Below are 16,104 nucleotides of genomic sequence, written 5' to 3'. Positions count from 1 at the left end.
CTGAAAAGCTTCTTCTGATCATCATTCATTTCTTCCCTTGTCAGCTTTACGCCACTGGCATTTACTGGATGTTTGTAACCATCCATCAGAAGATCCCATAGATCACCATCAAGACCAAGAAAGTAACTTTCCAGTTTATCTTTCCAGTATTCAAAGTTTTCACCATCAAATACCGGCAGTCTAGTATAACCATTGTTACCGTTGTGTTGCTCAGCAGAGCCAGATGTAGATGTAGACTTTGCAGTTTCATCAGCCATCTTTTACTGAAGCGTTTTTCTCTTCCTGAATCTTTTCTAAACACGGTTAAGTGCTTGCACCTTAGAACCGGCGCTCTGATGCCAATTGAAGGATAGAAAAACACTTAGAAAGGGGGGGTTTGAATAAGTGTAGCTTTAAAAACTTGACAGATAAAAATAAATTGCACAGTTATTTTTATCCTGGTTCGTTGTTAACTAAACTACTCCAGTCCACCCCCGCAGAGATGATTTACCTCAACTGAGGATTTAATCCACTAATCGCACGGATTACAATGGTTCTCCACTTAGTCAGCAACTAAGTCTTCCAGAGTCTTCTGATCACACACTGATCACTCCAGGAACAACTGCTTAGATACCCTCTAAGACTTTCTAGAGTATTCTGATCCACACGATCACTCTAGTTACAACCTGCTTAGATACCCTCTAAGACTTCCTAGAGTATTCTGATCCACACGATCACTCTAGTTCCTTACAACTTAATGTAATCAATTCTAAGAGTATTACAATTGCTTCTTAAAAGCTATAATCACAAACTGTGATATTTCTCTTAACGTTTAAGCTTAATCTCACTAATATATTACAACAGCAATGTAGTGAGCTTTGATGAAGATGAAGATTCTGAGCTTTGAATAGAACAGAGTTTCAGCAAGTTAATATGAGTTGTTTTTGTTCAGAATCATTAACCTTGCTTCTCATCAGAAATTCATATTTATAGGCGTTGGAGAAGATGACCGTTGAGTGCATTTAATGCTTTGCGTGTTCCGTACAGCATCGCATTTAATGTTATACGCTTTTGTCAACTACCTCGAGCCTTGTTCACGCTGTGTCTACTGACGTTGCCTTTAATAGCTTTTAACGTTCCTTTTGTCAGTCAGCGTAGCTTGCCACTTGTACTTCCTTCTGATCTGATGTTTGTGAATACAACGTTTGAATATCATCAGAGTCAAACAGCTTGGTGCAAAGCATCTTCTGATCTTCTGACCTTGAAGTGCTTCTGTGCGTGATACCATCAGAACTTCAGTGCTTCTGATCTCATGTTCTTCTGATGCTTCCATAGACCCATGTTCTGATTCTGCTTCGACCATCTTCTGATGTCTTGTCAGACCATGTTCTGATGTTGCATGCTGAACCCTTGAGACAAAGCTTCTGAGCGCTGAATTATGCATACTCTTTATATATTTCCTGAAAAGGAAATTGCATTAGATTAGAGTACCATATTATCTTAAGCAAAATTCATATTATTGTTATCATCAAAACTAAGATAATTGATCAGAACAAATCTTGTTCTAACACTTACCCCCCGAACTCAAAATCTTTTTAAAAGGTCTTTTCCTGTTCTTTTAGCCTTTCCTAAAAATTGGATAAAATAAAAGTCGGTGGCGACTCTTGCTATCCGCAACATTTTCTTTAAAAGTCAGTTCACCGTATTACAGTTATCAATTACATGAAGGCCCCACGAAATGTACCAACAATGAAAATAAGTTCATTATGATGCAGATTCCTCTAGATGATTGATTCATTGATGCTATTAGAGACATTAGGCTATCCACCTGTGTCACATTCATGTTCAAAAATTTCAAATTTTAGAATTCACGTGTCTCACAAATACACTCAAAACTCAAGAATTCGATTTTTTTAATTCCAAGAATTTTTAAAAGTTTTGAAGGGGGTGGGAAAAAAACAAACTCTTTTCTAAATCCAGACTTTACGGGCTTTCAACAGATCTGGGCCTTTGGTAAAATATTCCATTAAAGAATTTATTTTCCCCCTATTACCTTTTCCTAGGCCCCTAGTGAAATGTAAAAAATGCCATTATTTTCGGAGATACATCTTCGAACACACCATTTCCTCATTTTACCTAAATTAAATTCAGAGATGTATATGCGAAGGTGTTTTAAGATATGTTCACATATACATCTCTGAATTAACCTTTTTTTTAATTCAAAAATTCATTCAGAGATGCATCTCCAAACTAGGTGAATGTATTTAAACCTCGTGCAAGACTGTCCCTATTCTCCTTCTTCATTTTCAGAAAGTTTTTCTTCCCCATTGTAGCCCGTGAGCAACATTGTTCAGGTCTTCTTTTCAATTAACATACAAATCTCTACTTCTATCTTACCAATCTCAACTCACTCTACCTATTATATTCAAAATTTTGCATCCTCATCGTCATTTTTGAGTAAGTTTCTCATTTACATTATTTTGTGTTTTGATTTATGAATTAGGTAAAACAGGTAACTTTTAATGCACTATGTAGTATTAACATTCAAAATAGGAAATGTGTAGGAGCATTTGGATGGTTAGGGCAAATGTAGGAGATGTTTCTGCCATTGAAATAAAAAACGAAGCTTTATCGAAGATGCATCTCCGAAATTGGTCCTTTACGGTGTTTGGAGATGCATCTCCAAATTCTTTCCTTCCTGATGCACTATATATTTTTTGATGTTTTTTTAAGGATAATGACTACAAACAACAACAGGATGAGACTTGGCCGTGAAATCCTAATCGCGTCCACTCGCCGCAAAAACCATGCATGTAAAATTTTAGAGATGTATCTTCGAATTTACCCCAAAAATATTTGTAGATGCATCTTCGATTTTTTGACAAAAATGGGGTGGCAGCTTGATTTATGAAGGAAGAAAGGTGACTTCGGAGATGTATCTGCGAATTAATCTAAATTTTTTTTGAATATGCATCTCCAAACTAAATTTTGACAAAAAATGGAATTTGGTGCGTTTGAAGATGTATCTCCCAAAAAACCCAATGGGCGTTTTGGAATTTTCAGAGGTGCGTCCCACACCATAAAGGTGAGAAAAGAAAGTGCCGTTCCATTATAGCTAGGCTTATACATTCCATTATTATATTGGGAAGTTCTTAATACACCCTAAGTGGTGGAAAAACACGCTAAAAATTTAAAAACGCCCTTCATATTTCAAAAATGTATTTTCGAACGTACCTCATGCACACATAACTCAATTGTTTTAAACTACACCCCCTATTTTATGACTAAATTTATTTTGAAAATGTATTTCCGAAGGGGCTCATGAAATGCATTTCTGGAATCTGCTAATCAAATAACCTGCTTGAAAAAAAAGTAAAAAAGAGAAAAGGTTGCATATTTCAATGGTTCTGTGGGAGATAACACTTGATGTTTGTTGATTTAAACTTCACGAGGTTAATTATTAGTATTAGATGTTTTGAACATCCTCAAATTTGATGTATGATTCCTTGTTTATTAGTATAGTTATTTTTTAGTAGCTTAGATATTGCATTTTTAGTAGTTTCTGAAATATATTTTCAAAGACATTTCAGAAATGCATTTTCAGAATAAACTAGTAAGATACTCGTGCTTCTGCACGGGTAAATTTATTTAATATTGTATGAAATTTAATCAGATACGTATAAATTTAAAATAAAAAATTTATTTGATGCGATATAAAATATATTTAAATACAAATGTAAAATGAATAATAATCATATGAATTTAATTGTATTAAATAATCATTAAAAAAATCGTGAAATGAAGAAAGAAAAAAAATTTAAAAATAAGGATATTATCTCTCTAATAAAAACAATGATTTATTAAAATAAAATAAGCATTGTGTTGATAGTGACCCGTGAGATTACAATATTTTTAACTTTATTAAAATTAAAAAATAAATTATTTTTTAGAGTTGATACATAAATAGAGAAAAAAAATTAAAATGAAAGTAAGAAAGTGTGGGAAGAAAATTTGAGAGAAATTTGAAATTTTAATTAAGATAGAGAAGGTGTGTAATGATCGATTAAAATAAATTAAATATTGTATTGATAGTGACCTGTGAGATAAATAAATATTTAATTTTATTAAAATTAAAAAAATAGATTATTAATAATTTTTGTGATTAAATGGAAAATAATTAAAATGAAAGTAAGAAAGTGTGGGAAAATGAAATGTGAAAGAAATTTGAAAATTTAAGTAAGAGAGAGAAGAAGTGTGTTGTGGAGAAAAAGTTGGTTATTGAAAAGTTAAAAAGTTGAACCAATGAGAGACCAACAATTGGCATTTGGTTATTGAAAAGTTGAAAAAGTTGTATGTGATTTTGTTAGTTACGGAATTGCCCTTTTTTATGTGTAAAGTTTTTTTAGCAAAGGGCATATTAGTCAGATTGGTCAATCTCTTAGTAATTGTTTTTATAGTAGATAGATTTACTCATAAAATTAGAGTGTGTTTCAAAAACGGATGAATGGTATCTGTATGAGGTGCGTTTTAAAAATGTATTTCCGAAATCTAAGTGTACTATTGTAGTTTTACGAGGTGTGTTAGAAATGCTTAAGGTGCATTAAAAATGAGAAACTCTTATCTCACCCCATGGGTCTCTTATGCACCATGTCCGTTGCCTAAAATGCCCTCTGCTTCTGTAGATGTACCTCTGGAAACACTTTTTTTTGTTTAAAGTTGTTTTGTTTCGTAGATGCACCTACAGAAGACTTTCTGATATGCATCTACGGAAGCATTTGATGTTATATTCGCGTCAGACTCTTTTCCTCCCTCATTATTCACTTTTCATCTTCTCAAACTCCCAGACTCTCTCAACTCAAATATCAAACTTCCACAAAAGTTATTTTTTCTCTCGAGTTCGGCTGTTAACGTCAACATCAACGATCAACACATTCCAACAACTTCAAAACTCAATTTAATCGGTAAGTTTTCGAGTTATTTTAGAGTATTCCCCGTAATAGAGTTTGAGTAGATTTTTAGGTGTAGAAATCATTAGTTACCTTTAGAAACATAGTTTAGAGACTATGTAGGTATTGTTTGATATGTAAAACGGATGATCAGGAGTGAAAATTGATTTTTCCAACTATGTGAACAATTACTTACGTTATTTTTGCGTTTTTGAAGTTGCAGAGCGTTCCATAGATGCATCTACGAAAGATATGAAACGTTTGGTCATTTCGTAGATGCACATACAAAACAAACACATATTTTTGAAATGTTAGGTAGTTCCGTAGATACATCTACAAAAGATTTTCGTATGTGCATCTACGGAGGTAAATTTATTTTTTCCGTATGTGCATCTAACTCGATTTTATTTGTAATACATTATAGACATAATGGCCAACCATCCAGACCACATTATATCTGGCAGGACTGCACAGTATGCCTCCGTGCGACATGCACGAAGGCAATTACTGACACAAGTGAGTGATGGATCTGCCGTTCTAGCCGATGTACCTGATACATCCGGAGCAGCAGAGGTACCTGTTACAGCTGTTCTAGCAGAGGGTCCTTCCACATCTACTACTTCATCATGGATGCCTCAGAATGATGGTGAGGGTTCTTCACAAACGCCGTCCATCCGCAAACATCACAGGGCCAGTTCTTCTATTCCTGTGCCAATGACTACCGATACTGGATCTCTGGAGGCTGATGCGGCTGAGGAGCCTGTCTTCTACCCGGGGGGTCCTATAGATGTATCCGTGTTGACAGGGTATGCAGATCATTCAGCCATATATATCTGGGATAACGAGGTAAAATTTCGTAGACTTATTACATATTACTTTTTTATCCTCAATTTCTGATTAATTATTTCTAATTTTGCTTATTATTAACAATATTAATTTTAAGATAGGGATCCCCAGAAGTTCTACAACCACGACCGAAAGATTACCACTCTCGTGGAACCTACTAAACCGTGGTTCCAAGATGTCCTCGCAGCATCTGGGCTGAAGGACCTCTGTTAGGTCGGGTTCCACACGGTACATAATGGGTTGCTGATTGCATTTGCATAGATGTGGCATCCAGAGGCTTCGTCATTTCATCTTCCTCATGGCGAGGTTACCATCATGCTTGACGACATCGCATGCCTCCTGCATATGCCTATCAGGGGTACCCTCCTTGGTCATGGTAGGCAGACGAAGGAGGAAGCGAGGGAGATGCTGACTGAGGAGCTCAGGACTGAATTGTTTTTAACACGTTTCGTATACACATCTACAAAAAAATTGTTGAACTGAAATAATTTGAATTTTCCCAACGTTTACTATGTTTTTTACGCTTCCGTAGACGTACCTACATAAAAAACCATTTTTTTTAAAATACTTTCGAATATGCATCTACAAAAGCTGGGGGTATTATTGAAATTTCGCCAGGTGCCTAAGAGATTCAAGGGGTGTAATGAGATATTCACTTAAAAATTAGTGCAAATGAAACTGACGGTGTAAAATAATTTCACACTGTCAATTCCACTTCACTAAGTGATATTTAAATATTAAAAATATTTTAACGTAATCAACCGCAGCCAAGTGATTTAAATTTTAAAATACTTTAATGATTTGACAATTTATTATGTTTTCATTCAACCACCGTGTAAAATAGTTTCACCCAATCATTTATGGTGTGTTTGTTTTGAGGGAAGGTGAGAGGATTGATAGTGGAAGGAGAGAAAACACATAAATCAATATCTGTCCTTTGTTTGGATCTTTTAAAAACCAGAAGGAATGATTACTTTTTGCTGGGCCCCACATAAAATGACTTTTCTTCCTAAATTGAGAAGAAACCTGAACAATAGCATCAAAATTGTTTGAAAATACCATTGTAACCTTATCCTTCTTTGAAATTCTCAATTTCATTCATCCTCTATTTATGCTACTTATTTTCTCATACTAATTATATACCGCTTTTATTTTTTTTATATGACCAATCCGTACCGAATAAAAATATGTTGCATCTTTTGTTTAGTTTTTATATTATTCTATATGATTTATCTTATCAATTAATTAGTGGATTCTATTTTTTTGTTATATTATTTTTTTGTTTAAGGTTAATTCTGTCATTCTATAAATATATATTTTAATTTTTTTATATTTTCTTTAAACTTTTAGCTTTCTTTCCTTTCATTTTCTCTCATACCCAACAACTAAAAAATCATCTCTTTCTACACTCAATCTTTTCTTTTACTTTCTTTCCTTTTATATTATTTCCTTCAACTTTCTTCTTAACAACCAAACATAACATTAATGAAAACTTAATAAATTGTCAAATTATTAAAATATTTTTAAAATTGCAGTAATTACATTCGTTGATTTATTGTGAGTGTAAAATAATTTTTTTTTCTCTTAAAAATGTCCCATTATTTTTTTGAATAAAAACAATAATAATTTTTTTTTCTCTGTGTTGTTATTCTTTCATCTTCATTGTTCTTCTGGTTCGAGTTTCCGAGAAAAACTTGCATGGATACGAACATAAATCATTAGTGTTAGGAACAACCAATAAGAAAAGAGATATTTTTAAATTTATTTAAAATTTAACTTCTTTTTTAATTGGATTCATGGGGTGGTTGTGATTAAGTAGGAGAGAGAAAAAAAATATTTTTGTTTTTTAATTAATAAAAATTTGTGATTGGTTGTTTGTAAAGCCACTTGTTATGTTTGTGCTCATGCAAGTATTTTTCCGAGTTTCCACTTCTAAACCAAATCTTCCTACGTTTTCAGCTCTTTTCAATTTCTCCAAAATCTCTACACCCGATTTTTCTCACTCGTTTCACATCAAAACTCATCCCTCTCCGAATTTCAACTCTTCCACAAAATCCCATTCAATAATTCTCAAAACCCTAGCTCATTCCATGGCATCAAAGAAGAAGCAATCGGAAGGCATCGCTTTGTTGTCCATGTACAACGATGACGGTGACGACGAAATGGAGGACGCCGAAGAAGAAGACGCGATTCGCGAGGAACAACAAGATGACGCCGCTGAACAAGCGGCGGAGGAAGATTTGGCAGCCGACACGGATAAAATGACGGTTGCTGATTCCGGCAACGAAGTTTCCGGTAATGGTTTTACTCCGACGGAGAAGAATAGGACGCCGCAGGTGAACAGGTTGTTTTCCCCGCCGCAGGAACAACAACGAGTGGAATTGAGGGTTAGTAAGAGTGCAACTCTTACGATAGTTGATTATGGCCATGATGAAGTAGCAATGTCACCTGAGCCTGAGGTACTTTCTTTTTCTTTGATTTTTTACCTTCTCTTTAGTTAGATTGTATTCTGAAATGTAACTAGTGGATGTTAGTGGTTTTTTGTTGCAGGAGGGAGAGATAGATGGTAGTGGTCGAGTCGTGTTTGGGGACCAGCTTCATATAACTAATGGTAAATTGTTTAGAAATTGCAGTGTGAACTTGAATGGAATAATAAATAGGAGTTTAATTTTCAATTTTCAGAAGTTTCTATTTATTTGTTGTATTTTTTTCGATTTCATTACTATTGATTTAGGTTACTTAGTTTATGTGTAGTTTGCTATATAACATAACATGTTACTGCAGGTGATTTGCTAGATAGAATACCATCAGGAACAGTCCAGGTTTTGTCACCTGACAATCAAGCTAACACTCCCCAATTGTCGGAGACATTTAAATCTGATACCTTGAATAATGACGATGTGATTAGACCTGATGATGCAGAGATTGGAGAAGCAGATCAGGATGAGCATAAATCTGTAGATCCATTGGATAAATTTCTTCCTCCTCCACCCAAAGTTAAATGCTCAGAGGAATTACAAGTAAGTTTTGTTAAAATTGTTTTAATAGCTTTAGCGGATGAATGCCATTTGGGTACATTGTAAAGAACCATGCAGTTTCTGAATTATGGTCTGACTTGGTCCCAATCTAGCATAACATAACATAGTCTTTACTGCCAACAAATTCAATATAAAATGGTTTTAGTAATTAGAGGTCTGTGTTCAACTTTTTTAGCCTATTAAGTACTATTAACTTTCTCTGCTTATTATGATTATAAACTATTATATACGTCGCTCGTTGAAAGGACTTGTTTCACTAATCAATAATCTGGATTTAAAGTTGTAATTTTCACGTCACTGTGTTTTATATTTCCTTTCTTTTTGGCCTAAACTGAAATGTAAGATTAACATATATTGCTTGTGAAATCCTAAATGGCATTTATTGGTTTCTTTTAATTATTTGAAATTAAGTTCTGTACTATTTTCAATAGTAAATATGCCAACCCACACACCTCCATCGTCGAAGTATAAGCTGTTCTTTTTTTCTTTTCTTTTTTTCTATTAATCTTTTCTATTTAGCAAAGGGAGAAGAAGGGAAAATAGTGCTTCTACTTCTATTCACCTTTCTAATAGTTCAAATAATAAGGTGAATTTTTATCCCGTAGGAAACCATGAAAAGGATTGGGATACCTGGGTCCAAATGAGAATGTTGGGCCTAAGGTGTGGAGGGTCAGGGTAGACTATAGGAAACATGCTACTAAGAAAAATAATGCTGAAGGTATGACCTGGCAGAGAAAGGGCCAATTTGGCTGGACTATTGGACATTGTTCTATCTGATTTTCTTTTTCTTCCTTTTGTATTTTTCCTTGTTCATTAATTCAGATTACAAGTTATCCAGTATTTTAATCTCTTATCTCGTAACAAATTACAATCCAACTCTTTTTTCCTAGGCATAGTAATGCAATTCATACAATTAATTGCATCTACTGGGATGGGAAAGTGCTCGATTGTTGTTGCAATCAAGTAAAGCTTTATATTCTATATAGTGGGTAGGAATAAGCTGTTTTTAAATTGAATCTTTTGCTTTGGTGGTTTTGTAACTTTTAGACTTCACAGTTATTTTCCCTTGTCCATTTTCATCACTGCCTTCAAATTGATGTTAATGCAGAGAAAAATAAATAAATTTCTGGAGTATAAGAAGGCTGGAAAAAGTTTTAATGCAGAAGTTCGCAACAGGAAGGACTATCGAAACCCTGACTTCTTACTGCATGCTGTGAGGTACCAGGATATTGATCAAATAGGATCTTGCTTTAGCAAAGATGTGTTTGACCCTCATGGATATGATTCAAGTGATTTCTATGATCAAATAGGTCTGTAATTTCCTCTTCTCTCCCTCTTCTTATCTCAGTGTTATTGGTATTTGTGTGTTATATGTTCTTGTTTTCACCTTAATTAATTTATTAAATAGATCTCATACTAATTGTAGTGCTGGACATGTTTATTAATTCATGTATATTTGCCTGCCACTCAGAATTAAGTTATTGATGGCTGCTTATTCCCATAAGCTTACAGCTGATACAAAGTATATAATATTGCATGCCTCTACTTTATTTTGGAATCTCGTATTAGAATTATTAGTTTTTTGTTGTAGAACTGTGATAGGGATCCGAAATTAAGATAACTGGAAAATGTATTATTGATTGAATTAAGAACTATTATAGAGAATGATCCCTATAGTCCCAGAGCAAGTGCTCCTCAGAGCGGAGATGTTTCTCTCTCTGCCCAACCAAAATCATATTGAATATCTTCTGCCTTGCTATTTGTGTCCTTATATAACCACCCTTCCCTTCTAACTTAAGTAGTTATAACCAATTATCTATTAAGCCTCTCTATTGGGCTGAGGCCCAAATCCGATGTCCTATCGGCTATCACTACCGACTGCTAGAAAAATAGCCTTGTCTTCAAGGCTCAGATGAGTAAAATGGCTAGAATAGTTATAACCAATTCTCTATTAAGCCTCTCTATTGGGATAAGGCCCAAATTCGGTATCCTATCTCTATCGATTGCTAGATGAATAGCCTTGTACTCAAGGCTGAGATGAGTAAAATGGCTAGAATACATTTTTATCATTTCTAGCTACTCATGTAACCCTGGCATGAGCAGCTTGCAAGTCACCGAAGACCTGTGCATGAACAATTTCAGCAAGACAGCTATTCTTACAACTGACAGAAAGGGAGTAAGTAGGACAATAGGTAAGTGGTGTTGCAATACAAACTCTTGAAGCTTGAAAGAAACCCTCCAAGCTTGAATTTCTCCTGTACCCCCCACTACTTGAATTCTGCCAAAAACTCTGCAACAGTAATTCAGAATACGACAATTAACCCCGGGGTTCCACTGTTGGAGACTAGACGAACAGGCTTGAAACCAAAGGGACATTTGTACAGTCTCACACCTACGCATTGAGGGACAAAGTTCCAGTCATACAAATGGACAGTTTCAAAAAATGCAGTCATTTTCTTCATACATTGTGCAAGAATCTGGGTTAGCATTGCCTTGTAAAATTGTTGCTACCTCTGTGACCATATAAGGTACCCTTACTCTTTGCAATACAGACGCTTGAGCTTAAATCATTTGCATCAGACCGTATTTTTGCCTCAAAATCCCATTATGTTTCTTCAGTTGCACTGTTTCTGACCTTTTTAACGATAACGCCTGTGTTGCTTGGGTTCCCCTATCTGGCCCAACCATCTCCACACGCTAAGTACAAAGCACTTGCTCATAAGAAACCATTGGTCCATGACCCCAATTAAATCGGAGAGGCCTGTTTGAAATAGAAATTAAACAGGCCTACTTTTCAATTCCTTTCTCCCACTTAGTAGATTTAGTATGGGCCTGATCCAATAGGGTTTGAGTGTGACCCAACTCACACTCACAGTGTTGTCTGGTTCTATTTCCAAGTTGGGCCTCATCAATGGTCGCAAGTTGTGCACGGCTTGTTCTCCTCCAGTGTTGTCTGGTTCCATCCTTTGTTTTTTATTCTCCCATGCGTCTTCCCCTTCCAACATTGCATCTGTTTGGAATTCCATTCCCCTATGCTCTTTCCTAGCATTTGTTATCAAAAACACACTCCAATTAGAGCTATGTTTCTCTGTTGGAATATGCCCCAAATGCTTCATCATCTCTGTCCTCAGCAATTGATGAAACTCCAACTTAAAGGGTTTGACAAACTCCTCCAATCTTTTCATTCTCGCTTCAATTGTGTCATACCCTCAGCCAGTGCTTCTAACACTTCTTCTTCCTCGAATGCTGGCACTTCCTTGATAATCCGGTAGGTCGGACTAATAATAGGGATCCGAAATTAAGATAACTGGAAGATGTATTATTGATTGAATTAAGAACTATTACAGAGAATGATCCCTATAATCCCAAAGCAAATGCTCCTCAGAGGAGAGATGATTCTCTCTCTGCCCAACCCAACCCAAAATGTTCCTAACATAAATTATATTGAATGCCTTCTGCCTTGCTATTCGTGTCCTTAAATAACTACCCGTCCCTTCTAGCATTAGCAGTTATAACCAATTCTCTGTTAAGCCTCTCTATTGGGCTATGACCCAAATCCGGTATACTATCAAACTGTTTTCCTATTTTCAAGATATCTCATGTTAGAGTAATTATGATAAGCTTGGTGAAGTACAAATGTACAATTGATCATTCTACATATTCTGAATATCAGTAAGTTTGAGAAATCAAGACTTCTTTTGCTGCACTATATTAACAATGCCTCTGATATTTGCTTTTTACTCTCATCCTGTAAGACTTATCTTTAATTTGTTTTCAGTTTTTCCTGAGTTATTGTTAGTTACTCAGCTAGGCCAGCCGGCACCTCTGTTTCAGTTTGTTATAGTTACAAAGGGTGTATGTTATTCCCTTGATGAATGTATGATAAGAATCCTATATAAAGTATAAACTCTTGTACTATTTTCTGTTATAAACAATCAAATACAATTTAGAGAATATTCTAGAATGAGTTTGTGTATGTATCTCGTATACCATTTCTAAAACATCCCTTTCTCCTCATTACAAGTTTTGTTGGTCTTGACTTGGCAAACGAATATATGCTTAGTTTAAGCTTCTATTCTCGGTATGTCATGATTATAGCATGATCCATTGGATGCAATCAATGATTTACCCATTAGTTTTAGCAAGTGAATATTGCAAGTACTTTTCCTATTTCAACTATTTTATTGTTATTAATGTTAGTGATGTTGCAGCCATTACTGATTTTTACATTACTTTCACGTTTGCTTTTGTTTCTTATCTTAAACAAAACAGAAGCTGATATGAGGCGGGAAAGTGATAGGAAAGAGCAAGAGAAGAAGAAACCACAAAACCAGAAGGTTGACTTTACTTCTGGTGGTACACAGCCAGGAATTGTGCTTGGTGCTCCCAGGATCAGCATGCCTGTTACAGGTATAGAAATCACCTAGTTTATTTGTGCACTGTTGAAGCGTTTGCTTAGAAGTCATTTTTCAATATATGTTCCATTCTTATGGTGCTTTGATGTTGACTTTTGCATAGGCGGCTCTGCTACAACTACAGGTGGTTTGCCTTTGGTGCCTCCTCCAGCTGATTCTATTAATCGGGATGGTAGACAGAACAAAAAATCAAAATGGGATAAGGTATTTATCTAATCTAATGCAAATGCAACTTCAGTGACACTCATCATCTTAATGCTTACTAAATTCTAGTGAATGACAGGTGGATGGGGATCGAAAAATTCCTCTGCCCTCTGTGGGGCAAGATTCTGTATCTACAGCAGGGGCTCATGCAGCAGTTTTATCTGCTGCTAATGCTGGCAGTGGATACATGCTATTTGCGTAAGTTGATCGACAACCTTGAACATTTTGGTTTCCCTTTCCCATGTGTTCTTGTTGAGACATTTCTTAGTATGTTTTACCTCTGATCATTTAGAATACTTCACATTTACTTAAAGCATGCTAAAGTCTAAATCAACTTTGAGATTCACGGGTCAGCTTTGTACTTTTTCAAAATTTTAAACTGTCATCAATACATGCAATATTCTCAGTGCACTCAACAACAACAACAACAACCAAGACTTATCCCACTAAGTGCGATCAGCTACGTGGATCAAATTACGCTATAATATTCTATCAAATACCATGTTTCTATCCATTTTGTCAAACTTGAGATCTTTGGTAATTGTTTTTCTTAATAGTTTTTCTAGGTCTTCTACTTCTAGTTGTTTGATTACTCTCCATTTGATCTACTCTCCACATATTTTCTCTCTACATGGCCAAATTACATAAGTCTATTTTCGACCCTAACAAGTTAAATAGTTTCACTTCTCTGAATTATTTATGAATTCTGTTTCCTATTTAAAAGAATTTGCTTAAGATTCTGAATTATTTAAGATTCTGTTTCCTATTCAAAGTTTATGAAATCAAAATCTTCTGTTTAACACCTTCCTTGTTTATTGTCAATGTTACTTCATAAAGTTACGGGTCATTTTTAGCTACTACTACATTAAACTAAATGTTGACAATACAATTACAATGCTCTTGTACAGGCAGCAAAAACGACGAGAGGCAGAGGAGAGAAGATCTAGTGAAAGGAGGTTGGAAAGAAGATCGTGAGCCATTTATTTTGGTCTGTTGTAACAAACATTGTTGTAAGCGGGGGTTGAGATTTTTCTGCGCAACATTTTTGCATTGCAGCATGGATAATGATACCACTGTATATTCTCACAAATGAAAAGAAATTTACTGATTCAGCTGGTCTTGATCCTTTATTCCTATGTGACAGCAGGATTTATTATTTATTAAAAAAATCCTATGAAATAGTTGTTCCTGTGATCCCTCAGGTTGATTGGTTAGGGCTTGTTGTGTTATCTATCTCATTGCTTGCATATTTTATTAGTTTATTAGTAGTATTGCCTTAAGGAGGTTGCCCTTCTCACCCTTAGGCCTTAGTAGTGAAGAGTCATTTTATGAAAATTTAAAATTGCCCTTCACTATATTGGAAGTTACTTCAGGACGCACTTCATATACACCATTACTATTTTGTAACGGAGTCACTCTCATTTTAAATTTTTTTTTAAAAAAAATGTGAATGGAATTTTCTGTCTCCAATTTTCAATGTTGCTCCAAATCTAATGGTTGGTATGCAATAAGGAACAATGATCTAGCAGATAAATAGATATATAGTAAAATCTAAAGGTTGAAATTAATGCTGAATAGAATCAGCAGAGAGAATGCAGCAGAGGATTCAAATTCAAAAAAAGAAATAAATTGGGAATATACTTCCGAAAAGTAGGAGAGAAAAAAGAATCACATGAAATGGATAAAGGTGCTAATTATGAACTTTCTTGCATCTATGTTCTAATTAGGAGTTAATTTGCGTAGTATACGCATTAATATTGAAACTATCTTTGGACCTAGTTGACGGATACTGTCGGGAAATGAATTTATGCATAATACAAAGAAAAAAAAAGAATTTTTGTGACAACTCAATTAGGAGATTACAATTTCTGGTAATCGCTAAACATTATGTGAAGCAGAACTACAAAATGTGAATGCTACACTTCTCTATGAAGGTGTCTCAGAATCATTGCACTCAAAACAAATGGTGTTTTTGTTGGATAAAGTGTGGGGAAATGCTATTACCACCCTTAAGGTTACTTCCACACTATCGTGAAAAAACTAAAATGTCTCTAGCGTCCGGAGATGTATCTTCGGGCGCATCTTTTTTACACAACTAAAGCAAAACTGCTGAGAAATTCTTATTATGTAAAAGATTGATTCGGGAGATGCACCTTCATATGTACGAAAGATTGATCCAAAAATGCATCTCTGAATGCACACCTTATCGATTTGTTAAAGATTTTATTATTATTGATTTAACAATATGATTAGGTAATTTGTTTGACAGCTGGATGGAGATTAGTTCAAATTTAAATGGAGAATTAAATTTGAATTTAAAATGAAACAAATCATATCTTGTTGGAGAGATTTAAGGAACAAATAATATCTAATAGAATTTACATCAATTCTGGACAAAACATAATCAAATATCCATGAAGAAAATCCCAGAAGAATTAAGCTATATAAGGAGCTCTTTTCTAACTTTTAAGACATGAATCATACGTGAATATTAATAGAGTGTAGAGTTCAAAAGAGTCTTTGTTTTTATGTACACCACTATGCTTTAGTAACTTGGCATTGTAGGTTTGTCTAGTTGAGTTGTAAGATTCAACATCACTCATAGTTGTGATTGAGGTTGATCACTAGGGTTTAGTGATTGAAAGTCCACTTGGGTTAGTATTTAAGAGAAAGTGA

General features: G+C 34.8%; 1 protein-coding gene across 2 annotated transcripts; it reads left to right on the top strand.

The window, feature by feature from the left end:
- The first annotated feature begins 7,696 nt into the window (after positions 1-7,696).
- LOC131643947 (uncharacterized) lies at positions 7,697-14,540 on the top strand. Of its 2 annotated transcripts, XM_058914318.1 has the most exons (8): positions 7,697-8,230; positions 8,322-8,382; positions 8,556-8,791; positions 9,918-10,119; positions 13,082-13,219; positions 13,328-13,428; positions 13,508-13,626; positions 14,337-14,540. In XM_058914318.1, exons 1-8 carry the CDS (start codon positions 7,862-7,864, stop codon positions 14,401-14,403), a joined length of 1,293 nt encoding a protein of 430 aa, XP_058770301.1. In that variant the 5' UTR covers positions 7,697-7,861; the 3' UTR covers positions 14,404-14,540. The 2 variants fall into 2 exon arrangements, with proteins under 2 accessions (XP_058770301.1, XP_058770302.1); XM_058914319.1 differs by lacking the exon at positions 14,337-14,540 and having other exon boundaries at positions 13,498-13,627.
- Positions 14,541-16,104: the final 1,564 nt, after the last annotated feature.

The sequence above is a fragment of the Vicia villosa genome, linkage group LG1 (genome assembly GCF_029867415.1).
Source record: "Vicia villosa cultivar HV-30 ecotype Madison, WI linkage group LG1, Vvil1.0, whole genome shotgun sequence".
NCBI classification, from domain to species: Eukaryota; Viridiplantae; Streptophyta; class Magnoliopsida; order Fabales; family Fabaceae; genus Vicia; species Vicia villosa.
This window is presented reverse-complemented; position numbering and strand designations above follow the sequence as displayed.

Bases quoted from the DNA above. Each gene is read 5' to 3' on its own strand.
- LOC131643947 (XM_058914318.1), top strand. From the start codon at position 7,862: ATGGCATCAAAGAAGAAGCAATCGGAAGGCATCGCTTTGTTGTCCATG. The intron at 13,429-13,507 runs GTATTTATCTAA...AGTGAATGACAG, and splicing joins AAAAATCAAAATGGGATAAG to GTGGATGGGGATCGAAAAAT. The intron at 13,627-14,336 runs GTAAGTTGATCG...GCTCTTGTACAG, and splicing joins AGTGGATACATGCTATTTGC to GCAGCAAAAACGACGAGAGG.